This window comes from Microtus pennsylvanicus, chromosome 17 (genome assembly GCF_037038515.1).
Source record: "Microtus pennsylvanicus isolate mMicPen1 chromosome 17, mMicPen1.hap1, whole genome shotgun sequence".
In the NCBI taxonomy this organism is placed as follows: domain Eukaryota; kingdom Metazoa; phylum Chordata; class Mammalia; order Rodentia; family Cricetidae; genus Microtus; species Microtus pennsylvanicus.
In genome coordinates, this window is record NC_134595.1 from 42,699,174 (window position 1) to 42,720,618 (window position 21,445).

The following is a 21,445-nucleotide window of genomic DNA, read 5'->3' on the forward strand; positions in this document are numbered from 1 at the left end:
GCCACATACAAACCTTGAGATTCCATTAATTTGGAAACAGAAATGAAACTGTTTTAGAATGAGTACACATATATTTTCAAATAGTAACAAAATTTTAATTCCAAGTGACTTTATAATGGCTAGCAGCTGGTATAGAATTTAAAGGCTCAGTCCTGTTAAAACTGCAAAGAGAACAAGAGTAGCAAGCTTCCTTTACACTAGTACATGAGATAATTGTTTTCATGTGTTATCTCATTTATCCTAAAACTGTTAACACAAGGTAGATCCATAACCTGACAAAACAGTGCTCAGAAAGCGGTTACTTTGGTAGACCTCTTATTCCATCCCAGGAAAATTAGGTGGCCTCTCCCTCATGCTTTTGCCACTAGACACTCAAAAAATCAGGGGTAAAGGCTTGTCTGAATTCACTCAGCAGAAAAGGCTCTAGTTGCTTGTTCTCATTGTAAATACTTTCCGAACGTCATGTTATTCCATTAAGTGAAGGAAACTATGACAAGCTTTTGTTACCATACTGCAACTAAAGAACTGAAAACTGAAGAGAGTAAAAGTCACTATGTCCAGTTCTCCAACATAAACACTGATGCAGGGCTGGAAAGATAGCTTAGTAGTTAAGAGCACTGGCTGCTCTTCAAAGGACCTAGATTCAATTCCCAGCACTCACACTGTGGTTTACAACTGTAATTCCTGTTCCACAGGATTCAATGCTCTTTTCTGGTTTCCACAGACACTGCATGTATATGGTGTACAGACATGCATGCAGGCAAAATACTTATGCACATAAGCAAAAAAACAAAAGAAACAGATAACAAGTCATTAAGACTTAATAACTTTGCAGTGATGCAACAAATTAAACTGAAATAATTAAGATTCATCCAAGCTTACAAGTTTTGTGTTTTTTGGTTTTTTGAGACAGGGTTTCTCTGTAGCTTTAGAGCCTGTCCTGGAACTAGCTTTTGGGTAGACCAGGCTGACCTCAAACTCACAGAGATCCACCTGCCTCTGCCTCCTGAGTGCTGAGATTAAAGGTGTGTGCCACCACCACTTGGCTACAAGTATTTTTTTTTTTAATTGAGAGTAAAATCAGAAGCCGGATGCATGACTTTAATGTAAGTACTTGGGAGGCTAAGTTTGAGGTCAGCCTGGTCCACACAGTGAGTTCCAGGACTGCCAGGGCTACAAAGAAAAACCCTATCTCAAAAAACCAAACCAAACCAAACCAAACCAAACTAAAACATTACCAAACCAAATCAAAAACTGAATGGAAGAGCCGGGGGGAAAGCAAGAGAATAAAATTCAAGTTAAAGCCATCTCTTTAAACATCTTTTTCTTGACTGATAAAAATTGAAAAACAAAAATATCAAGTGAAACAGATTATATATCCAATGAAGCTCATATCCTAAAACAAGACCGACTGCAGAAATACAACGGCACGAATTTACAGAATGGCAGCTATAAAGAATATAACTATGAGAAACTGTATTAATAAAACATTTTTGTTGCTGAAAATATTTACAGTTAAGATTCATAAGCTTAGAAATTCAGCTTTTAACTCATGCTGTAACTACCTTTACCTCAGAAAGACATATTAAATAAGGGTTTTTAGTATTTTTTATTTTGAAGCACAAGCACTAAATGCTTGCTTTAATTTTTCTTCTTTTCTTATGCATGCTACTACTTGTGAATGCAGGGGCATATGACTTCCTCCTCATTCTTCTGGAGGCAGAGTCTCTCAACCAAACCCAGAATTTGCCAATACAGATAGCACAGCTAATCTAGTGAGTCAGATTACTCTGGGGACCCTTAACTCCACCTTTCAAGGCTGAGAATACAGATGAGCCACTAGGTGTGGGTTCTGGGGACCTTAACCCCAGCTCTCTTACTTGCTTGGCAAGTGTTTTACCACTGAGCTGTTTCATCTCTCCAGCCCATTAAAACAATTTTTAAAATCATGTCTTTTCAGTCTTTTATTCTAGTAATTAAATGAATGTGAATGATCTACACTTTATTTACACAGGTTGAGGGTGACTTTTACAAAGGAAGTATTTTTACTTAAGAAACTAAACCTGGGTCTGGAGAGATGGCTTAATGGTAAAGAGCACTTGCTGTTCTTGCAGATGAACTGAGTTCAGTTCATATTATCTACATGGTGGTTCACAGATACCTGTGACTCTAGTTACTGGGGATAATGTCCTCCCTCCTCTGACCTCTAAAGGGCACTGCGGGAAGTGGTGCTGATACAAGCATGCAGGCAAGACACTCATACATAGAATCTTTTAAAAAACCAAAAGAAACAAAACAAAAACAAACAATCTACAAAGATGTAGCCAGTATCCAACTAAAACTGACAGAAAGTCACTCTTTTGAAATGTTGATTTCTTTTTAAAGGAAACACAAAAAAACCTGTACTTACCATATACATTAGTATATCTCTAATCATCACCATGGCTGTTTGATGATCATTCCAAGCTTGATTTAATGTTTGAAGAAAGTTGTTATTCAATGAATTTAGTACATCTTCTCGCACCTATTAACAGAACAATTCATTAGGTTACGCACATAAATACTCATACATATACATGCATGTATTATTTGTTCAATAAAGTAATCAAGTAGAATCCTTAGCTTTAAATCAAAATATTAAGTTACAGGCCAGGCAGAAGTTAATCTATAACACACAGCAGACTACCAAATATGCTCATAAAATCCAGATTTCTCTCTTAAATTCTAGAATCAAAAGCAAACTCCTAGGTATTTCAAAATACCTAGTGGCTTAACAATGTAAAATAAAATCCCAAATCCTTACAGTGAGTAAGGCTTTGTTCTTGGCTCCAGGCTACCAGGCCCAATGTCCTTGTACATATTCCCCAGGGATGAAGCTGAAGACCAAGGATATGGAGGATAGCTGCCTGAGTGCATGCAAGTCCTAGGTCTCTGAGGAGCTCTGTGACTTTGGAAACGTTATTTCACCTACGAAACTTGATTTTCTAACATATAAAATAGTATCCTCTTGCAAGATTGAAAGGACAACATCTAAGGTACAGAGAACAGTGCCTATAATTCTCTATACACAACAAATGCAAACCTCCAGCAGCAACCATGACTGGCCATTGTGCTGCTCACTCAAATCCCATTCAAATCACTTCAATTTCTTCTACTTAAATTTCACCTCCAGTCTTTCTTGACCTCTTCTTCTCTCCCTCTCCCCACCTACACTATTTCAAATCTCTCTATAAATACATACTCTATTTCTATCTCTGTATAATACATTCTATTTCCAGCTTTCTACTTCTTTACCTTCTGCTTACATTTTTCTTCCTACTACTCATTGCTATCTGACTACATTATATACTTATTTATTGCTTCTTCCACTAAAATCTAAATGCCTCCATAGTGGAAGAATGTCTCTTTTTAGCTGTTACTCCATCACAAATAGTACAGTGCCTGGTATGGAAAAGATGCTATCAACTGTGAGTCACTTTCAACAAGTTAAACATTTTCATGACGTTTCCTCATGTCTGATATGCCTTCTTAATCCAACCCCAATAGACCACTCACCCTTAGAAGTCTTTTCTACCTACAAGCTTGTTACCACCTTCCCTAAGTTTCCTGTTGTGCTCTCAGCCCAATGGAAAGATTATTTGCCAGGAAGACAGACTCTTCATGTAATTCTTTGAAATTACAGTTGGACTTTCATATCCATGTGTTCCACATCCACAGATTCAAACAACAATCAATCAAAAATATTTGGGAGAAAAAGCCTGTTTCCTACTGAAAATAAATACACCTTTTGCTCTTGTCATCATCTCAAAGCAAACACAGCATGAAAAACCTTTTTATAACATTTGTACTATATTTGCTATATGTAATTCAGAGATGAGTTCAAGTACAGGAGTATGAGCTGGATTTTATACATGCAGATTTTACACATGAGAACTAACTGAACACTTATTGAGTCTGGTTGCTATGGGGACCTGGAACCAATCCTAGAGGACAAGAAATGAGTACTATGCTGCACACCTCTACAAATATTCAGACTCAAAAGTCTTCCATGGTCCAACTCAATTCTCATTAATTCCAACCTAACCAAATCTATAACACCAAACATATGTCAAACCTTGTTAAGTTAGGGAGAATCTCAAGCCATGGTACACTTTTGAAACATACTAATTAATGAATCAAGATATACATATCTATATAACTGAGTTTTAAATGTATGTGAATAAAATGTCATTCCATAAGAAATCAATTACTAAGTCAGTTAAAGATCAAAAAAACAGAACGCCTTTAACATACAACACACTAAGTTAAAACCAAGAAAATTGTGCCTGATTTTTTTTTAACTTTTGAACTAACATTTATTTATTTTGTGTGTTTACATGCATGCACACGCATGCATGCATAGATGTGTCTATATGTATGGGAGTGTGAATTACACCCTGTCCATGTAAAGGCCACAGAATAATCTGTGAAAATTGGCTCTATATAAGTAGGTCCTAGATACTGAACTCAGACTGACTTGACGGAAAGTACTACTCCATTTTATTAAATGCTAGCGAAATATAAGTTATTAGATTTTAATTGTGAAATCATACATATAACATACCCTATGAGTAGTATGAAAACTACTAGCCCATATCATAAACCCAGAATATGATATATTTTGGCTTTTAAGACTGAGCACCTTAATTTTAAGGTATAACCTCTGGAGTTGTTTCATAAGTACACTGATTATACCAAAAGATACACACACACACACACACACACATACACACACAAGCACGCACGTGCACGTCTGCACATTAGCTGATAGAGCTGTTAATCAAATACTTTTACATAAAGTTGATATAACTGTAAAATTATACTAATGGGTAGATATATAATTTCAATCTACATATTGAAGTATTAAGTGATTAAGTGTAGGGCTTGTCAGTTGCAAATATTAAGGTACAGAATACACACGCAGAAGTTGAAACATTCCCATTTACAAATGCTTTCGGTAAGCTCCATATACTTCACTGGACCACTAAATTTTGAGAAGTAATTAAATGAGAACCTGACAATGCAGGGCAGGTGTGGTAGTAAACAACTGGAACCAAGCACTGGGAGGAGACAGAGACATAGAATCCTAAATCCCAAAGATAGCTACACATGAAAAGTCTTGTATTCCAAATACTAAAACATCTAGCCAATTATATTAAGAACTGAACTTTCGTAACTACTAAAATTGAGTTAATGTGAATTGTATTAAATTACTCCAGTTTGAGGATACATTTCTAATCAGAAAATTATTTCTAAATGTACTCAACACATTTGTTGAATGAATGACAAAACTGACCAATCAAATAAGTTAATATTACAAAATATGTTCTCTAAAGTGTGCTAATTTATATATTTTAATATATCAGCAAATATTTCACATAATATAATGTTTACAATCTATATCAGTGTGGTGGTGATGTCCTCCATAATTGTGCATTTGAATACTTGGTCCTTGCTGAAGAGAGTATGCTGCAGGGAACACCTGTGAGAATTCAAAAGTCAGGTGTAGTTTCTCGTGAGTTCTTTCAAAGCTTCCTGTTTGTGTCTGAGATACAAGCTCTCAGTTATCCTTGCCTCTGTGTCTGCTGCCTGCTGCCATACCGTCCCATCATTGTAGACCCTAAACCTCTGGAACTGTAAGTCACAAATAAACCCTTCTTTCTATGTGTTGTTTGGGTCATGATGTTTTACTACAGTAACAGAAAACTATGACAACCAGCCTCTGTGCAAAATTAAAAACACATTAACCAGCACACACTGCAAATGATGCTATTTGCATCATTTTCCAAAGAACTGTGCTATCAGTTAATAGTGAACTTTTGTGAGGTAAAACCCAGACCCAGTAAGACAGACACCGTACACACTCACTCATAAGTGCATATTAGACATAAAGAAAAAGATAAACAGGCTACAATCCACAACTCCTAAGAAGCTAGGTAACAAGAACCCTAAGAGAGACATGCATGGATGCCCCTGGGAGGCAAAATAGATAAGATCTCCTGGGGGCAGGGGAGAGAAAACATGAGGAAACAGAATGGTTGAGTTGCAGGAGAGACAAAGAGGGGGAGCAATGAAAGAGATATCTTGATATAAGGAGCCATTATGGGATTAGGGAGAAACCTGGTACTAGGGAATACCCAGGAATCCACAAGGATGACCCCAGCCAAGACTCTAAGCAATAGTTGAGAGAGTGCCTGAACTAGCTTTCCCCTGTAATTAGATTGATGACCACCTAAATTGTCATCATAGAACCTTCAGTCAGTTACTGATGGAAGCAGATCCACAGCTAAGCACTGGATGGAGCTCCCAGAGTCCAATTGAAGAGAGGGAGAAGAGGTTATATGAGCAAAGGAGTCAAGATCACGATGGGACAACCCAGAGATACAGTTGACCTGAGGTAACATCTGGGACACTAACATAGGACCAAACTCGGCCCTCTGAATATGGGTTCTGTGGCTTGAACAGTTTGTGGGGCCACCGGGCAGTGGAACAAGGATCTATCCCTAGTGCATCAACTGGTTTTTTGGAGTCCATTCCCTAGAAAGGGATACCTTGCTCTGGGGGGAGGGGCTTGGTCCTGCCTCTACTTGGTATGCCAGACTTTGTTGACTCCCCATGGGAGGTCTTATTCTTTCTGAGGAGTGCAGGAGGGGTTGATTGGGAGAGAAGGAGGGGAAACTGTTGTTGGCTATGAAAATGAAAATTATTTTTTAAATAAAAAATAGCTAGCTTTAACCAGGTAGAAAAAAAATCAGACTAAAAGTTTTGATTGTTTTATTTGTTAAAGACTTGTTTATATGTATGAATAGTTGTCTGCAGGTATATATATAGTGCATTATGCACATAAGGTTCCCATAGGGGTCAAAAGAGGGAGTTTGAACCCGAGAATCCTAGAACTTCACTGTGAGTCTCCTGTTGTGCATGATGGGAAACAAAACAAGCCCTCTGCAGGAGCAGCAAGTGCTCTTAATTCCTGATCTTTCTCCCAAGTCCTATGATTTTTAAAAGCCTGGGCATACACACAAAATTTAACAAAAATAAAGTAACTTATACAGAACTGTTATACTATTCTTATTTATCTCTATACTACGAGAAAATTCTTTCAACAATTTCCTACAGAAATCTTTCTACCCTTAAGAAATAAAAGACATTTATTCAGACGTGCAATAAAAAGTAAAAACAAGATGAAAATTGCACCTTTATGAAAAATTAACAATTTCTTAAAAGAGGATAAGTTGGCACAGAAACTAAAATGTACATAAGTTAATAAATAACTTATTTTTTTAATTAACACAAAAATTGAGAACAGTATAGCAATGTGTATCTGTGTAATAACATTGTTAATCATTACTTATTTTTCCACCAGCAGGGCAAATGGTGGGGCAGTACTAGAATGAAGGACTGCACACAGCAAGCACTGAAAGAAAACTCAGTAAGTTCATCCAGGTGAGCTGCCATGAAGAAGAGAAACACGGTACTGCCTCTGATGAGAAGGGTATGCAGTAGAGGACTAATGTGTGTGTGGTACCTGGACTTGTAAGACTGAGAAAGTCTCACACAACAGTCTGCAGAAAACTAAAGGCATCTAAAAACTTTTAAAACTGTTTAGTCAAGAGAAGGAAAAGACCACCACTGGCTAAAAAAAAAAAAAATTTACAAAGACCTATCTGATATCCAAAGCATACAAGAACATTTTAAAATTTAATGAAAAATTAAGTAAACTTATTCTTAAAATTGGCAACAGAAGGTACCTAACTAAAGATATACTGACAGCAAATAACTGTTCAGAACATGTTCAACACAAGCCACCATGGATCTGAAAACTGAAACAATGTGGTGATCCTACATGCCTATTAGGATGGCTAAACTAAAACCCAGACAAAACCCAATGTTGATAAACATGTGTAACAGAGAACCTCTTAGTCACTGCTGAAAGAAATGCAAACAAGCAGTTATTATTTAAAAAAAAAAAAAAGGAAAAAGAAAGCTTTCCCTTCACTACAAAAATCAACAAATTGGCAAGTGCAAACAGTGAGATACTACTAAGCACTAAAAGGAAATATGGAACCAGGCTGTGAAGTAGAGAAAACTTAAATGCATCACTGAAGCATAGTCAATGAGAGCAGGCTGTACGATTTCAACTGCATGATACTCTAGGAAAGGCAAAACTAAGAAATCAGTGAAATACTGGGTTGTCAGTTAGGGGGAAGGATGAATAGGCAGAGAGCACAGAAGAACTTTTAAGGACAGTCACAGTATTCAGCAGATGATAATGGTTACATACATGCCCAAAATTATACCTTTAATGCCACAGAATCAACTCACATTAAAGGCTTATGTAAGCTATGGGCTCTGGTTGGTAATGAAGTATCAACTGTATGGGTTAACAAATGTTCAACTCCATGTTGGTCAAAAGGGAGGCAGTGAGAGCCAGTACATGGTAAATCATAGTACCATTCCATTTTGCTAGAAATCTAAAATTTTCTCTGGAAAACAAAGGATATTTAAACCAAAAATCCAAAAGCAGACAATTGGCATAAAAGTAAAATGCTACATGGGCAGTTCTGCTAGAAGGAGACCACTGGCTTAAAGAGCCAGGCTTTCTGGCTTTTAAGCCACTTCAACTGCTGTAACAGTATTTACACAATTTTGACTCCTGATATTTAAGACACTGATTAATATTTCACATTAACCTTCACTAAAAAAAAAGCCCATGGTTTTATTTGCAAAGCATTGAAGAAAGGGGTTTTATTATAATGAAAATGTATCATTTGAGTATTTAAAGTAACTGTTACCCTGACTTATATGGCTTAAAAAAAGAAAAAAAAACTGGACTCCATAAGAAAAATTTGAACTTTTATTATATAGATGATGTTAAAATGAGAAAAAGCTAAAGATTGCAGAAAAAAAATCAAAGAAAGAAAAATACAAACAAATTCACACAACTCAGTAAAGAATAGAATTTTTAAAATTCTTGAACATCACAAAAGAAAAGCAAAAGGCAAATTTTCAAGAATGTAAACTGAAAACAAGGATGAGAAATTATTAACCATGCAGAACTGCTAAAGTAAACTGACAGGATCAAGCGCTGACAAAAATTTGTAGGAAATGGAAGCAAATTAGTACAGCCATATAGGAAGTTAGGCATTTTTATAAAGTTATTTAAATATATCCTATAATATGCCCCAGCAATCTCACTTCTAAATATTTATCCCAGAAAAATTAAAATTTATTCATGCAAAGTTTGAATATGTATATTTATAAGCTTTATTCACAATCTCAAAAAGCTGTATAAAATAATCATCTTTCATTAAGAGCACAGGTAATCGATGAGCAAATGGTGATACTCTTGGCACAACAGAGCAAAAGGAACCAACTACTGTTACTTTCAACTTGAGTCAGTAGAAATAATTATGCTTAAAGAAGCCAGTCACCAAAGGTAATAAACTCTGATTCCAGTTACAGAACATTGTTGAAAATACAAAACTATAGTGAAAAGAGAACTGACCTGTAGTGGTATATTTTTATTTTAATAAATAAAGCTTGCCTGAAGATCAGAGTGCAAATCTAAGCCATTAGAGGCCAGGGAGTGATGGCACACACCTTGAATCCCAGGAGGCCGACTGAATTCAAGTCTACCCTGGGCTACACAAGTTGGATCCAGAAACAGATCCAGGTGGTAGGTGCTCACAACCTTAATCCAAGTGTCACACACCATTAATCCTAGCACTAGGGAGGTGGAGACAGGAGTAATATGGCTGGGCAAAGAGAGGATATACAGTATGGAGTGTGGAGTACGAGGTTTGGTGGAGACACAAGTGCAGTCTAGGCAGTCTCAGAATCATCACTTCAGCCTGAGCACTGAGAGGTAGAAAGGACTCTTTTGGGGCTTGTTTACTGGTTGTTTCTCTGATGTTCAGCATTAACCCTTATATCTATCTGTCTCTGGATTTTTCGTATTTGTGCTACACAGATCAGTAGTTGCTACAGATGAGAGGCCAAGGAAGGCATAACTATGAACGGTGTGTCACAGAGTTTTCGGGAGTAAAAAGAACCATTCCACATTGAAGGTACTAGTGGTTGCATCAATATGTATATATGCTAAGAATCAAAGAACTCTGCATGGAAATAAAGGCCAATTTTTACATCATCATTAAAAATTGGCAAGAAAATTCTCAAGTTGGACCTGTTTATCATAAACTACAATTCCACAAACATTGTTAAAATAACTTAAATGTGTTGGAATTGTTCAATAATGTCAATATAGTAAACTAATACAATAAAAAACCAAATTGAGTGCTATTTATTTCTGGGAATACAACTTTTTAACACCTTAAAAATGTCAACTTTAGCTAAGATTAAAGTAGAAAGATATAAATACTTATATATTCTATATATACATATGTATTAGATATAAGATATACACATATATGTTTGGCATCAAATTATACTGGAAAATAAAAACTTGTAATTAAAATGAGCCATGAATTATGTGGAATACATGCTAACTATACCAAGAACATTGAAAAATATAATAGAGGAATAACTCTGGGCATCTTGTCCTTCCAGAAATCTGTGGTATTTAAATCTTCACCAAGAAACCCAAATAACCAAAACCATCATTTTCAGACAACTCTAGGCAGGGTCTCTGACCAAGTCACTTAACTGCTCTGATTTGCAGCCCCTTTCTTACACCAAGTTGACTGTGATTGATCACACCTTTGACTTCACATGCCTTACTAATCATATTTCCCCTTACCAGATAGGAGCTTTTTGTATTGTTTAAAGGGGGTTGCCTAGAATTTTGGAATAACAGACAGTAGATGCCTGCTGAAAACTTTTCTGATTCTAAACCCTAGGACATATTGATCATTTCATCTGATGACATCAGTGTAATAAATACGAAGTCTAATATTTACATGACCTATAAAAACATTTGTTTCTACCTAGCACACTTAAAATGAGTCTTGTACCACACACAACCATATGTGGTAGGTAGATGTAAATATAGATTCCTCGTTCTATTTCCCAGTCACCCAGATCTGAAAAATTACACAGAAACTATATTAATTACAACACTGTTTTGTCAATAGTTTAGGCATATTTCTATCTAGATCTTAATCTTGAATCACTCAATTTCTATTAATCTGTGTATCGCCACGAGGCTGTGGTTTATCAGGTAAGGTTCTGGTGTCTTTCTCCTTTGGCAGCTACATGGCATTTCCCTGACTCTGCCTTCTCTCTATCTCTGTTCAGATTTCCTGCCTGGCTTTACTCTGCTAAGCCACTGGTCAAAACAGCTTTATTCATCAAACAATAAAAATAACTCATACAGAAGGACATCTCACATCAGGTAGGGTCCTTCTTACATTACACATTTCTCCAAATACGTAGATCTTATTTTTCCAAGGAATGCTATTAAACATACAGCTATATACCGTGTTTTTACATTATGAAAAATGTCAGTACTTAAGATTACAGGTACTGTTATCCTTCCCTTTAAGGAACAGAAATGTTAACATTAGTTTCCATGTGGAGTTAATACACAACAACGCCAAACTCTAATCACCTGTATCTTCAACATAAATTTGGTGAATAGATGTTGCTATTGTTCACTTACCTTCTTCAGATTTCTTATTTCAAAACAAACAGCTATCTCTTAGCCTTGACTAAGAGAATAAAATGTACATTATGTAGGTATTTTAAGCCTTTCAAAACTCCAAGAGTGAGCTTCCTGAACATCTATCATAAAACTCACTGATTATTAACTAGGTCACAATATTATTCTAATTACTTTTAATTAACTGTTAAGAATAAAGATAGAAATCAGACACCACAATAACTTTTTTCAAAAAAAAACTGTATTAACTACAGAAATTTTCTTCCTCTAGATTGAAGCTAGAAGTAATTTTATTTTTAGAGAATTTACACAGCTAGTGATACAGCTTAAAGGACTTCAAAGACCACACAAACTCTGAATTTCAAATCAAATATTCCAAACCCCAGTTGTCTGAAAATTTCCAAAAAAAATAAAGTCACAGCTATGGCCATACCACCCTGAACGTACCCGGTCTCATCTGATCTTGGAAGCTAAGCAGGGTCGGGCCTGGTTAGTACTTGGATGGGAGAAATAAAGTAATAATATCAGATATCAAGTATGGTTCAAAAGAATATACCAAAACCCCTCCTTTAACTTATGATGGCTTCCATCAGGCAAAGCTAGATGTTACAACACTACAATGGAATACAAGATGCATTCAATCACTTTATAATTCCTACAGAGGAAAAAAAGAGAAGTCTAATATTAGGATCAATTTGAGATACAAAATAGATACAGAAAGGTTTTGGGTGGTACAGTTTAGTAATTTCACACATAAAGATAATTTGTTGTATGTTAGGGCAAAGAGAAAACCATGTAAACTTGGTAATTCTTTAGAAGCACTTTTAAAAAATTAAATTTATTATGTGCATGGGACAGTCAGAGAATAACTTGCCGAAGCTAGTTCTCCTTCCATCCTACGGGTCTCAGGGACTGCATTTAGGCTGTCAGGCTTGGCAGCTGTATACCTTTACTGGAAAAGCTGGCCCGTCCGTCTAAAAAGCCTTTTTAATTTTTCATTTCTTCACTTTGCATCCCATGTGTGCAGTGTACGCAGCAGCCAGAAGATGGTGAGATGCCTTGGGACTGAAGCTACATCACACGTGTGCAGTGTACGCAGCAGCCAGAAGATGGTGAGATGCCTTGGGACTGAAGTTACATCACACGTGTGCAGTGTGTGCAGAAGCCAGAAGATGGTGTGATGCCTTGGGACTGAAGTTACATCACATGTGTGCAGTGTGTGCAGAAGCCAGAAGATGGTGAGATGCCTTGGGACTGAAGTTACATCACATGTGTGCAGTGTACGCAGCAGCCAGAAGATGGTGTGATGCCTTGGGACTGAAGTTACATCACATGTGTGCAGTGTGTGCAGAAGCCAGAAGATGGTGAGATGCCTTGGGACTGAAGTTACATCACATGTGTGCAGTGTGTGCAGAAGCCAGAAGATGGTGAGATGCCTTGGGACTGAAGTTACATCACATGTGTGCAGTGTGTGCAGAAGCCAGAAGATGGTGAGATGCCTTGGGACTGAAGTTACATCACATGTGTGCAGTGTGTGCAGTGTGTGCAGAAGCCAGAAGATGGTGTGATGCCTTGGGACTGAAGTTACATCACATGTGTGCAGTGTGTGCAGAAGCCAGAAGATGGTGAGATGCCTTGGGACTGAAGTTACATCACATGTGTGCAGTGTACGCAGCAGCCAGAAGATGGTGTGATGCCTTGGGACTGAAGCTACATCACATGTGTGCAGTATACGCAGCAGCCAGAAGATGGTGAGACGCCTTGGGACTGAAGCTACATCACATGTGTGCAGTATACGCAGCAGCCAGAAGATGGTGAGATGCCTTGGGACTGAAGTTACATCACATGTGTGCAGTATACGCAGCAGCCAGAAGATGGTGAGATGCCTTGGGACTGAAGTTACAGTTTTGAGCCACCGTATGCGTGCTCTTAATGCTGAGCCAATCTCTCTAACCCTCTAAAAAGCATTCTTATTTTCAAATATTCTTCCAACTCTGGGGATACAAGTCAGTGGTAGAGCATTTGCCTAGCATGTATGAGAGAGACTTCAATCCCCAGTACTGCAAATACTTTTTAAACCTGGGCTAACCCACATTAGAGAATCACAAGTTCGAAGTACATAACAGTACCATGAAAAAAAGGGAAGCTCTAGGGGTGGGGGGGTGGTTAAAAAAATACACAAGGCCTGTAAGATGGTTCCAGTGGATAAAGACACATAATGCCAAGGTGATGTGAGTTCAATCCCAGGGACCAATATGATGAAAGGAAGAGAACTGATTCAAAGAAGTTGTTCTGACTTCCATATGCATGCCTACACATACCTACACACAAACACACACACATGCGCGCAAAAACTTATTTTCAAGAGGATGCAGAGAAAAATAAATCTCCCCCAGAGGGACACCACTAAAATCTAATATTTTTAAAGCAATCATTTCCAATGGCTAAGGTGTCAAGAGAGAATTTAAAAGCTATCACATCACAAGTACTCAATTAAACTATGAACACTGTAACTGTCGGGTAATAATCTGGTTCCTAGAAGATACATTCAAATCTTAGAACAAAACTAACTGAAAAGCTGAGGGAGGAAATGCCCCAAATCATATGATGCACTTACATGGTTATTTAGTAATAATCTGAGTGGCTAGAGATGTAAGTCCAATCACATAAGGAATTTGTGGCTATAAAAACATGGTTGTTTCCACTTTGCCGATTCCTTTCAACAGACCACTGAATGAAAACTACATACACAGAGGGATAGTCAGAAATGAACAAAAGGTTTTTAACACATCTACTATTATTTATTCATTCAAAAGGTCACTCATTCACATACCTATTATTGAAAGACCACCACCACAAACTGTAACAGAAATGAAAGGCTGTGCTTGCAGTTTACTTAAGTTATGCAATAGCTCATGGGTACTACAGAGGAAATGTTAAGTATCATTCTAAACCTGGCTCTCTGACAGCTCTTTTCCGAATCCTTCAAAGCAATAGCTATTCACCTTCTTATATGTCTCACATCTTACAGTTACTCTATACTCAATTCTCTAATAATCCCTTTCCCTACCCTAGCTCCAATCACCACTTTAAGGTTTCCTTTTTGTGTTCAGGTTACTATCACGATGCAATTAATTAAAAGATTTTACTCCCTAGGAGGCAGCCTTTTTTTTTCTCTCTGACTCCTATTATCGCCTTAAGCAACTTCTGTATCAAACAAAATAGGTTCTCAGTTTCTCCCAAAAACTTTAAGTTAGAGAAAAGTATTAAGAATTTAAGGTAAATGTCAATGAAAAAGCACTGAAATAGGGTTGACACTAAGCATTTACTACTGTCAGTTCCATCTGAAGTCAACCTCTTTTAAAAATTTAATAAATGGCTCCTTCCGGGAATACTTAAGACCCAATGTTCTTACAGTACTTTTCAGAGTCCACTACAGATGTCCAGTCACCTATGCATTGAGCAGAAATGCCTACCTGGTTTCTTTCACATGGAGTATTTCCCTACTGCAAACTCAGAATCTGAACTAAAACTAATGAAAATGAGATAATGAGTCTAGAGATCAGCTAGTGAAAACCTTTCCCCCACTGTTCCGACCAGTGGTCCTCTTAAGAGTTGCTTCCACTGTATTTCACAAGTGCAATTAAAACTTCTATCCACATTGCTTTATATTTGCCTAAAAATGAGGAAGACTCAAAACATTTTAATATAAAAGTTAAGTCTTCTCAATGAACTGATCAACAAAACAGTTCAAAGCTTAAAAGTGACCAACTTAATTCCTACTCGTACTCTTACATAAAAATACCCTAAATTATCTATAGACAACATTTAATTCAGTACTTCTCTGGTGTAGGAGGTTCTTCTGTTTGTGTGTTGCTTTCATTGGCTGAATAAAGAGACTGCCTTGGCCTTTTGATAGGGCAGCCCTTAGGTGGGCAGAGCAGACAGAACAGAATGCTGGGAAGAAGCAAAGTGTGGCAGAAGCCATGATTCCACTTCCCAAGACTGACTCTGGTTAGACTCATGCCGGTAAGCCATGACCTCGTAGTGACATACAAATTATTAGAAATGGGTTAGATCAAGATGTGAGAGTTAACCAATAAGAGGCTAGAGCTAATGGGCCAGGCAGTAATTTAATTAATACAATTTCTGTGTAATTATTTTGGGGCTAAACTAGCCGGTCGGCGGGGACCCAGCTCACTCCTTTTTACTACAGAGTGGCACTCCAATGTGGTCTACTAACTCCACGTAAAACCTGAGAGGGCTTTAGAAGGAATTCTACACACAAATATAGAGTTTAACACCCTTTTTGCTGTGTGCTGGCGGGGTGCCGCAAAGAAATTTTCCCGACTCAACAATAGCTGCAGAAAAAAAAGCTGCATCATTTTAAAATGCAGCTTCCTGGGCCCTGCCACTGGTGCAAACTCCAGCAATGGAGCATTTGCGGGCACGGATGTAGGTGTGCCCACTCAGGGTCAGGAACAAAGTACTCTGAAACCATGGCAATGGCTCAGCGCATCCCGCTTGGGCAGGAGGCGGGATCAGGTCTACTAGGTGTGCACAGGCGGGAGAGCATGGAAGATTCCTGCCACCATATACAAAGAAGTTTCCAGGTTGCACAGTGCTCTGCGTGGCAGATTTGGCTGTAACTCAGAAAGAAAGAGTTTATGTGCTGCACACTCAGTCTCAGAGTTAAAGTGCTGAGTGCGGCTCCTACCTGACGGCCCCAGCGCTAGCAGAAATGGTACGCCCACCATTTTGAAATTAGAGAGTTGTGGAGCCAACATGCAGAGCAGCTGCAACCAAGCTGCTTAACATTTTAAAAGCTCTTCAAGACAGTAGAGAATTAAAGACAATGCAATAGGACAGATTCAGACATAAAAGACCTCTAAATGGGTCACAGTGTTATAGAAATACATAGGCTTGGGAAAGAGAAGAAAAAGAGTATTAAAAAGTCAAAAAATAAAGTTAATGCTTTAAAAAAAAGGGTAAAGTCTTTAAAGAGACAGAATAAACTAATAGAGTAAAAATAAGCCACGTAAAAATGGAAAATTCACAGAGAGTCTGGATTATATGTATTATTGTGTTTTCTTTTAATCTTTTTGACTGTGAAGGAGCTAAATACAGAGAGACATTTCATTGTGTGGTCTGCTAAGCTAATACAACATGTATATTATAAAGCTATCTTGACTTCAGAATTTGGGTCTAAGGATATGATGCTTTAGAAAAGAGGTTCTTCTTTTGTTTTTTCAGAAGATGAGACCCTGTGGATTGCTTCTAGACCAATATGGTCTTCCTGAAAGGTTGCTGTGAACACCCTCAAAAAACTTACTTTGCTCAACTGTCAACTAAGATGAACCTAGCACATAGGATACACTATGAAAGACCTGATTAACAGCACCCCCATACAGCAGGAAGAAGTTTGGAGAGAAATAACTGCACCCAAATTCCCAAATATTGTTTATAAATGCTCTTTTTAAAAATACATTTAAAAGGGGATATAATATAGATATGAATAATTTACAATGGTATAAATTCTGCTTTATTGACATAAATTTAAGGTCAATTTTGTTATATGTATATGCATTTCTGATCTTGATTAAGGTATTATGATTGTGTAGCTCATTTTAAAATGATTAGGAAATCTATGTTGTTAATGCATAATCATCAATATTCATAATCATCAAGCTTGTAGTCATGTTAGTTATATTTTCTAGATATATAGAGAGGTATTTCCGTTAGATAGGCATTCTTCATGTCTTTCAAAGACTACAGAATATGGCATTTAATGTTTTAATAACTTAGGGTTTTTCATGACAATGAGACACATCTGCTCCTGGCAGCACCAATCTACTTCAAGAGGAAGATGGACATCAAAGAGGCTCCTTATGGAGCTTGTTAACCATTTGGGCAACAAACTGCTCTTTCCTGGACTGCTTCACCGGACGCAAAGAACCCGCAGAGAGAGGACTGCTGAAATTGCTTAAAGGTCAGACAATCCTTCGGGGTTCCTGATTCATGAAAGAATCAGCAAGACATTCTGCGGGATACAGAAGAAAGTGACTAAACTGTCTTTGAAAATTTCTGGATACTATTGGCCTGTAGGCTGAAGATGGATGCCCCAACGATACAAAAGAACTTTCGGTTGGTGGCACATGCCTTTAATCCCAGCACTTGGGAGGCAGAGGCAGGCAGATCTCTGTGAGTTCGAGGCCAGCCTGGTCTACAAGAGCTAGTTCCAGGACAGGCTCCAAAGCTACAGAGAAACCCTGTCTCAAAAAAGAAAAAAAAAAAAAAGAAGAACTTTGGGTGACTGTCCAAGCAGTGAGATGTCTCTGTCATTTCTAGAGTTTTGGAAGTTGCTTACTTCTTGTTTACTTAGGTAACATTGTTTACTTAGGATATATCCTTCTGGAGTCTGATGGAGTTGAAGAATGGATAGTTATAGTTTTCCTTTGTTATGATAAAAGATAAAATAGATATAAATATTGTAACTGTAATTCTTGCTTGATAACTGTTTTGTTATATGTAATTTTACTATGTTAAACAGAAAAAGGGGAAATGGTGTAGGAGGTTCTTCTGTTTGTGTGTTGCTTTCATTGGTTGAATAAAGAGACTGCCTTGGCCTTGGCCCACTCCTTACTATACTTCTCCTCTCCTAAAAAAAATGTAAGAAAAATCACGATATTGAGAAATTAGTTTACATAAATACAATACTCTACCACACAGAATAACAAATTTTAAAAAATGGAAATAAACTATTTGTCCTACAAGTAAGACTTTGCATTTACAAAGCAATTCAAAAAAGAAAGCCACCTAAAATTTTAAACTATGCCCTCTTCATGGTACCAATTTTCCTATCTGTAAGCTACAGCATCATGAAGTTCAGATTTATGGCCCACGAATTCAAGTATGTGAATCTAGAACCTCTAATGCACACAAAGGCAGTGAGCTTTGCTTGTCAGACTACAAGTGCCTGAACCAGGGCTTGGAACACAGGAGGTCCTTAATGAGCAGTTCTCTGAATGATGAAAAATGAGCAGGATGAATCTCCTCTTATTCTCCCTTATTCCTATTCAATCAAAGTAAAATAGTATTCAAAGAACAAGATGCTTGGACAAAGACTTTGAAACCCTACTAGATTATGTGCTCTATATAGCAGTAAAAATCTCCTACATTTTAAAAGTTAACAACTTTTCCTTCAGCTATACCCAATCCAAAGCTTCCAAAGGTTCATTCATAAAATATTACATTATTTAATTAATAATATAGGGTATCAATAAAAGTATTAGTACCAATAAAAAATCAAACCTAAGAAACATGTTGAATATTAAAAACAGACAATAATAAAGTCACATCAAAATAGTTTCTTCTTGGACTTATTGGAAAAAATTTTATTCTAAACACATGGTTTAGATATGAGTAGTAAGCATCACAAATTGTGTTTCCAAGCCTTAATAACCTAAATGTGCCAAATATGGTGGCTCACATCTACTGTCCTAATATGGGAGGCTTAGGATAGCCAGTCTGAGGCCAACCTGAGTTATACAGGTCAACTCTATGTCAAGCAAAGAATCAGCCAGGCATGTCGATGCAGAACCTTTAATTCCAGAATTTCGGAGGCAAGGAAGAGGAAGAAGTGGAGCCAGAGGCAGGTGGCTCTCTGTGGGTTTAAGGGCAATCTGTTCTACACAGCGAGTTCTCAAGCCAGCCAGCGTTATACAAACTCTGTCTCAAATAAATTATTAAAATGGTAAAGCTTTTAAAGAAAAATTTAAACTAGAAAAAGAAACAAACCCTAGATTTATCATATAATCCTTATTTAACTGAACAATTAAGAACGTATGAATTCTAACCTCAGCTTCATTTGTTCAAGATGACTAGCAGAATTAGGCTTAAAAGTGCAGTTGTCATTTCTACTTGGTACTTTCCCAATGCAGCTACATCTAAGTACTTATTCAACAGACGCTCAGAAGGCAGAAGGATAATTTTTTTATTACAGGATAACCCTAGAGACTTGTCAGTTACATTTAACATCCCAAATAGTAAGCATCAAAGGAAACTGGCTTCATTCTTACCATATCTACAACCAGAGAAACTAATGATCACTATTTCATTTTTTTTAATTTTTTTAAATTTATTTATTTATTAAGGATTTCTGCCTCCTCCCCGCAACCGCCTCCCATTTCCCTCCCCCGATCAAGTCCCCCTCCCTCATCTGCCGAAGAGCAATCAGGGTTCCCTGGCCTGTGGGAAGCCCAAGGACCGCCCACCTCTATTCAGGTCTCCTAAGGTGAGCATCCAAACTGCCTAGGCTCCCACAAAGCCAGTACGCGCAGTAGGATCAAAAACCCACTGCGATTGTTCTTGAGTTCTCAGTAGTCCTCATTGTCCACTATGTTCAGCAAGTCCGGATTTATCCCATGCTTTTTCAGACCCAGGCCAGCTGGCCTTGGTGAGTTCCCGATAGAACATCCCCATTGTCTCAGTGTGTGGGTGCACCCCTCGCGGTCCTGAGTTCCTTGCTCGTGCTCCGTCTTCTTCTGCTCCTGATTTGGACCTTGAGATTTCTGTCCCGTGCTCCAATGTGGGTCTCTGTCTCCTTTCATCGCCTGATGAAGGTTAATATTCAGGAGGATGCCTATGTATTTGTCTTTGGATTCACCTTCTTATTTAGCTTCTCTAGGAACATGAATTATAAGCTCCATGTCCTTTATTTATGGCTAGAAACCAAATATGAGCGAGTACATCCCATGTTCCTCTTTTTGGGTCTGGCTTACCTCACTCAGGATAGTGTTTTTTATTTCCATCCATTTGTATGCAAAATTCAAGAAGTCCTTGTTTTTTACTGCTGAGTAATACTCTAATATGTATATATTCCATACTTTCTTCATCCATTCTTCCATTGAAGGGCATCTAGGTTGTTTCCAGGTTCTGGCTATTACACACAATGCTGCTATGAACATTGTTGAGCATATACTTTTGTTGTATGATAAGGCCTCTCTTGGGTATATTCCCAAGAGTGGTATTGCTGGATCCAGGGGTAGGCTGATCCCGAATTTCCTGAGAAACCAAAACACTGCTTTCCAGAGTGGTTGCACAAGTTTGCATTCCCACCAGCAATGGGTGAGTGTCCCCCTTTCTCCACAACCTCTCCAGCAAAGGCTATCATTGGTGTTTTTTATTTTAGCCATTCTGACAGGTGTAAGATGGTATCTTAAAGTTGTCTTGATTTGCATTTCCCTGATCGCTAAGGAAGTTGAGCATGACCTTAAGTGTCTTTTGGCCATTTGAAGTTCTTCTGTTGAGAATTCTCTGTTCAGCTCAGTGCCCCATATTATAATTGGGTTGATTAGCCTTTTACGGTCTAGTTTCTTGAGTTCTTTATATATTTTGGAGATCAGACCTTTGTCAGTTGCGGGGTTGGTGAAAATCTTCTCCCAGTAAGTGGGTTGCCTTTTTGTCTTAGTGACAGTGTCTTTTGCTTTACAGAAGCTTCTCAGCCTCAGGAGGTCCCATTTATTCAATGATGCCCTTAGTGTCTGTGCTGCTGGGGTTATACGTAGGAAGTGGTCTCCTGTGCCCATGTGCTGTAGAGTACTTCCCACTTTCTCTTCTATCAGGTTCGACCAATGGAATCGAATAGAAGACCCTGACTTTAACCCACAAACCTATGAACACCTGATTTTCGATAAAGGAGATAAAAGTATACAATGGAAAAAAAAGAGCATCTTCAACAAATTGTGCTGGCAAAACTCGATGTCAATCTGTAGAAGAATGAAAATA

The 21,445-nt window shown here is 37.7% G+C and overlaps 1 protein-coding gene across 3 annotated transcripts in view; it reads right to left on the reverse strand.

Annotated features, from left to right (window-relative positions):
* The window catches only part of Cul3 (cullin 3), an 83,315-nt gene that overhangs the window by 34,580 nt on the left and 27,290 nt on the right, over window positions 1-21,445 (reverse strand). For all 3 annotated transcript variants that reach the window (XM_075952023.1, XM_075952025.1, XM_075952024.1), the window contains one exon: window positions 2,411-2,524. In XM_075952023.1, the coding sequence (XP_075808138.1) occupies window positions 2,411-2,524 (114 nt within the window). The remainder of the gene's footprint in view (window positions 1-2,410; window positions 2,525-21,445) is intronic.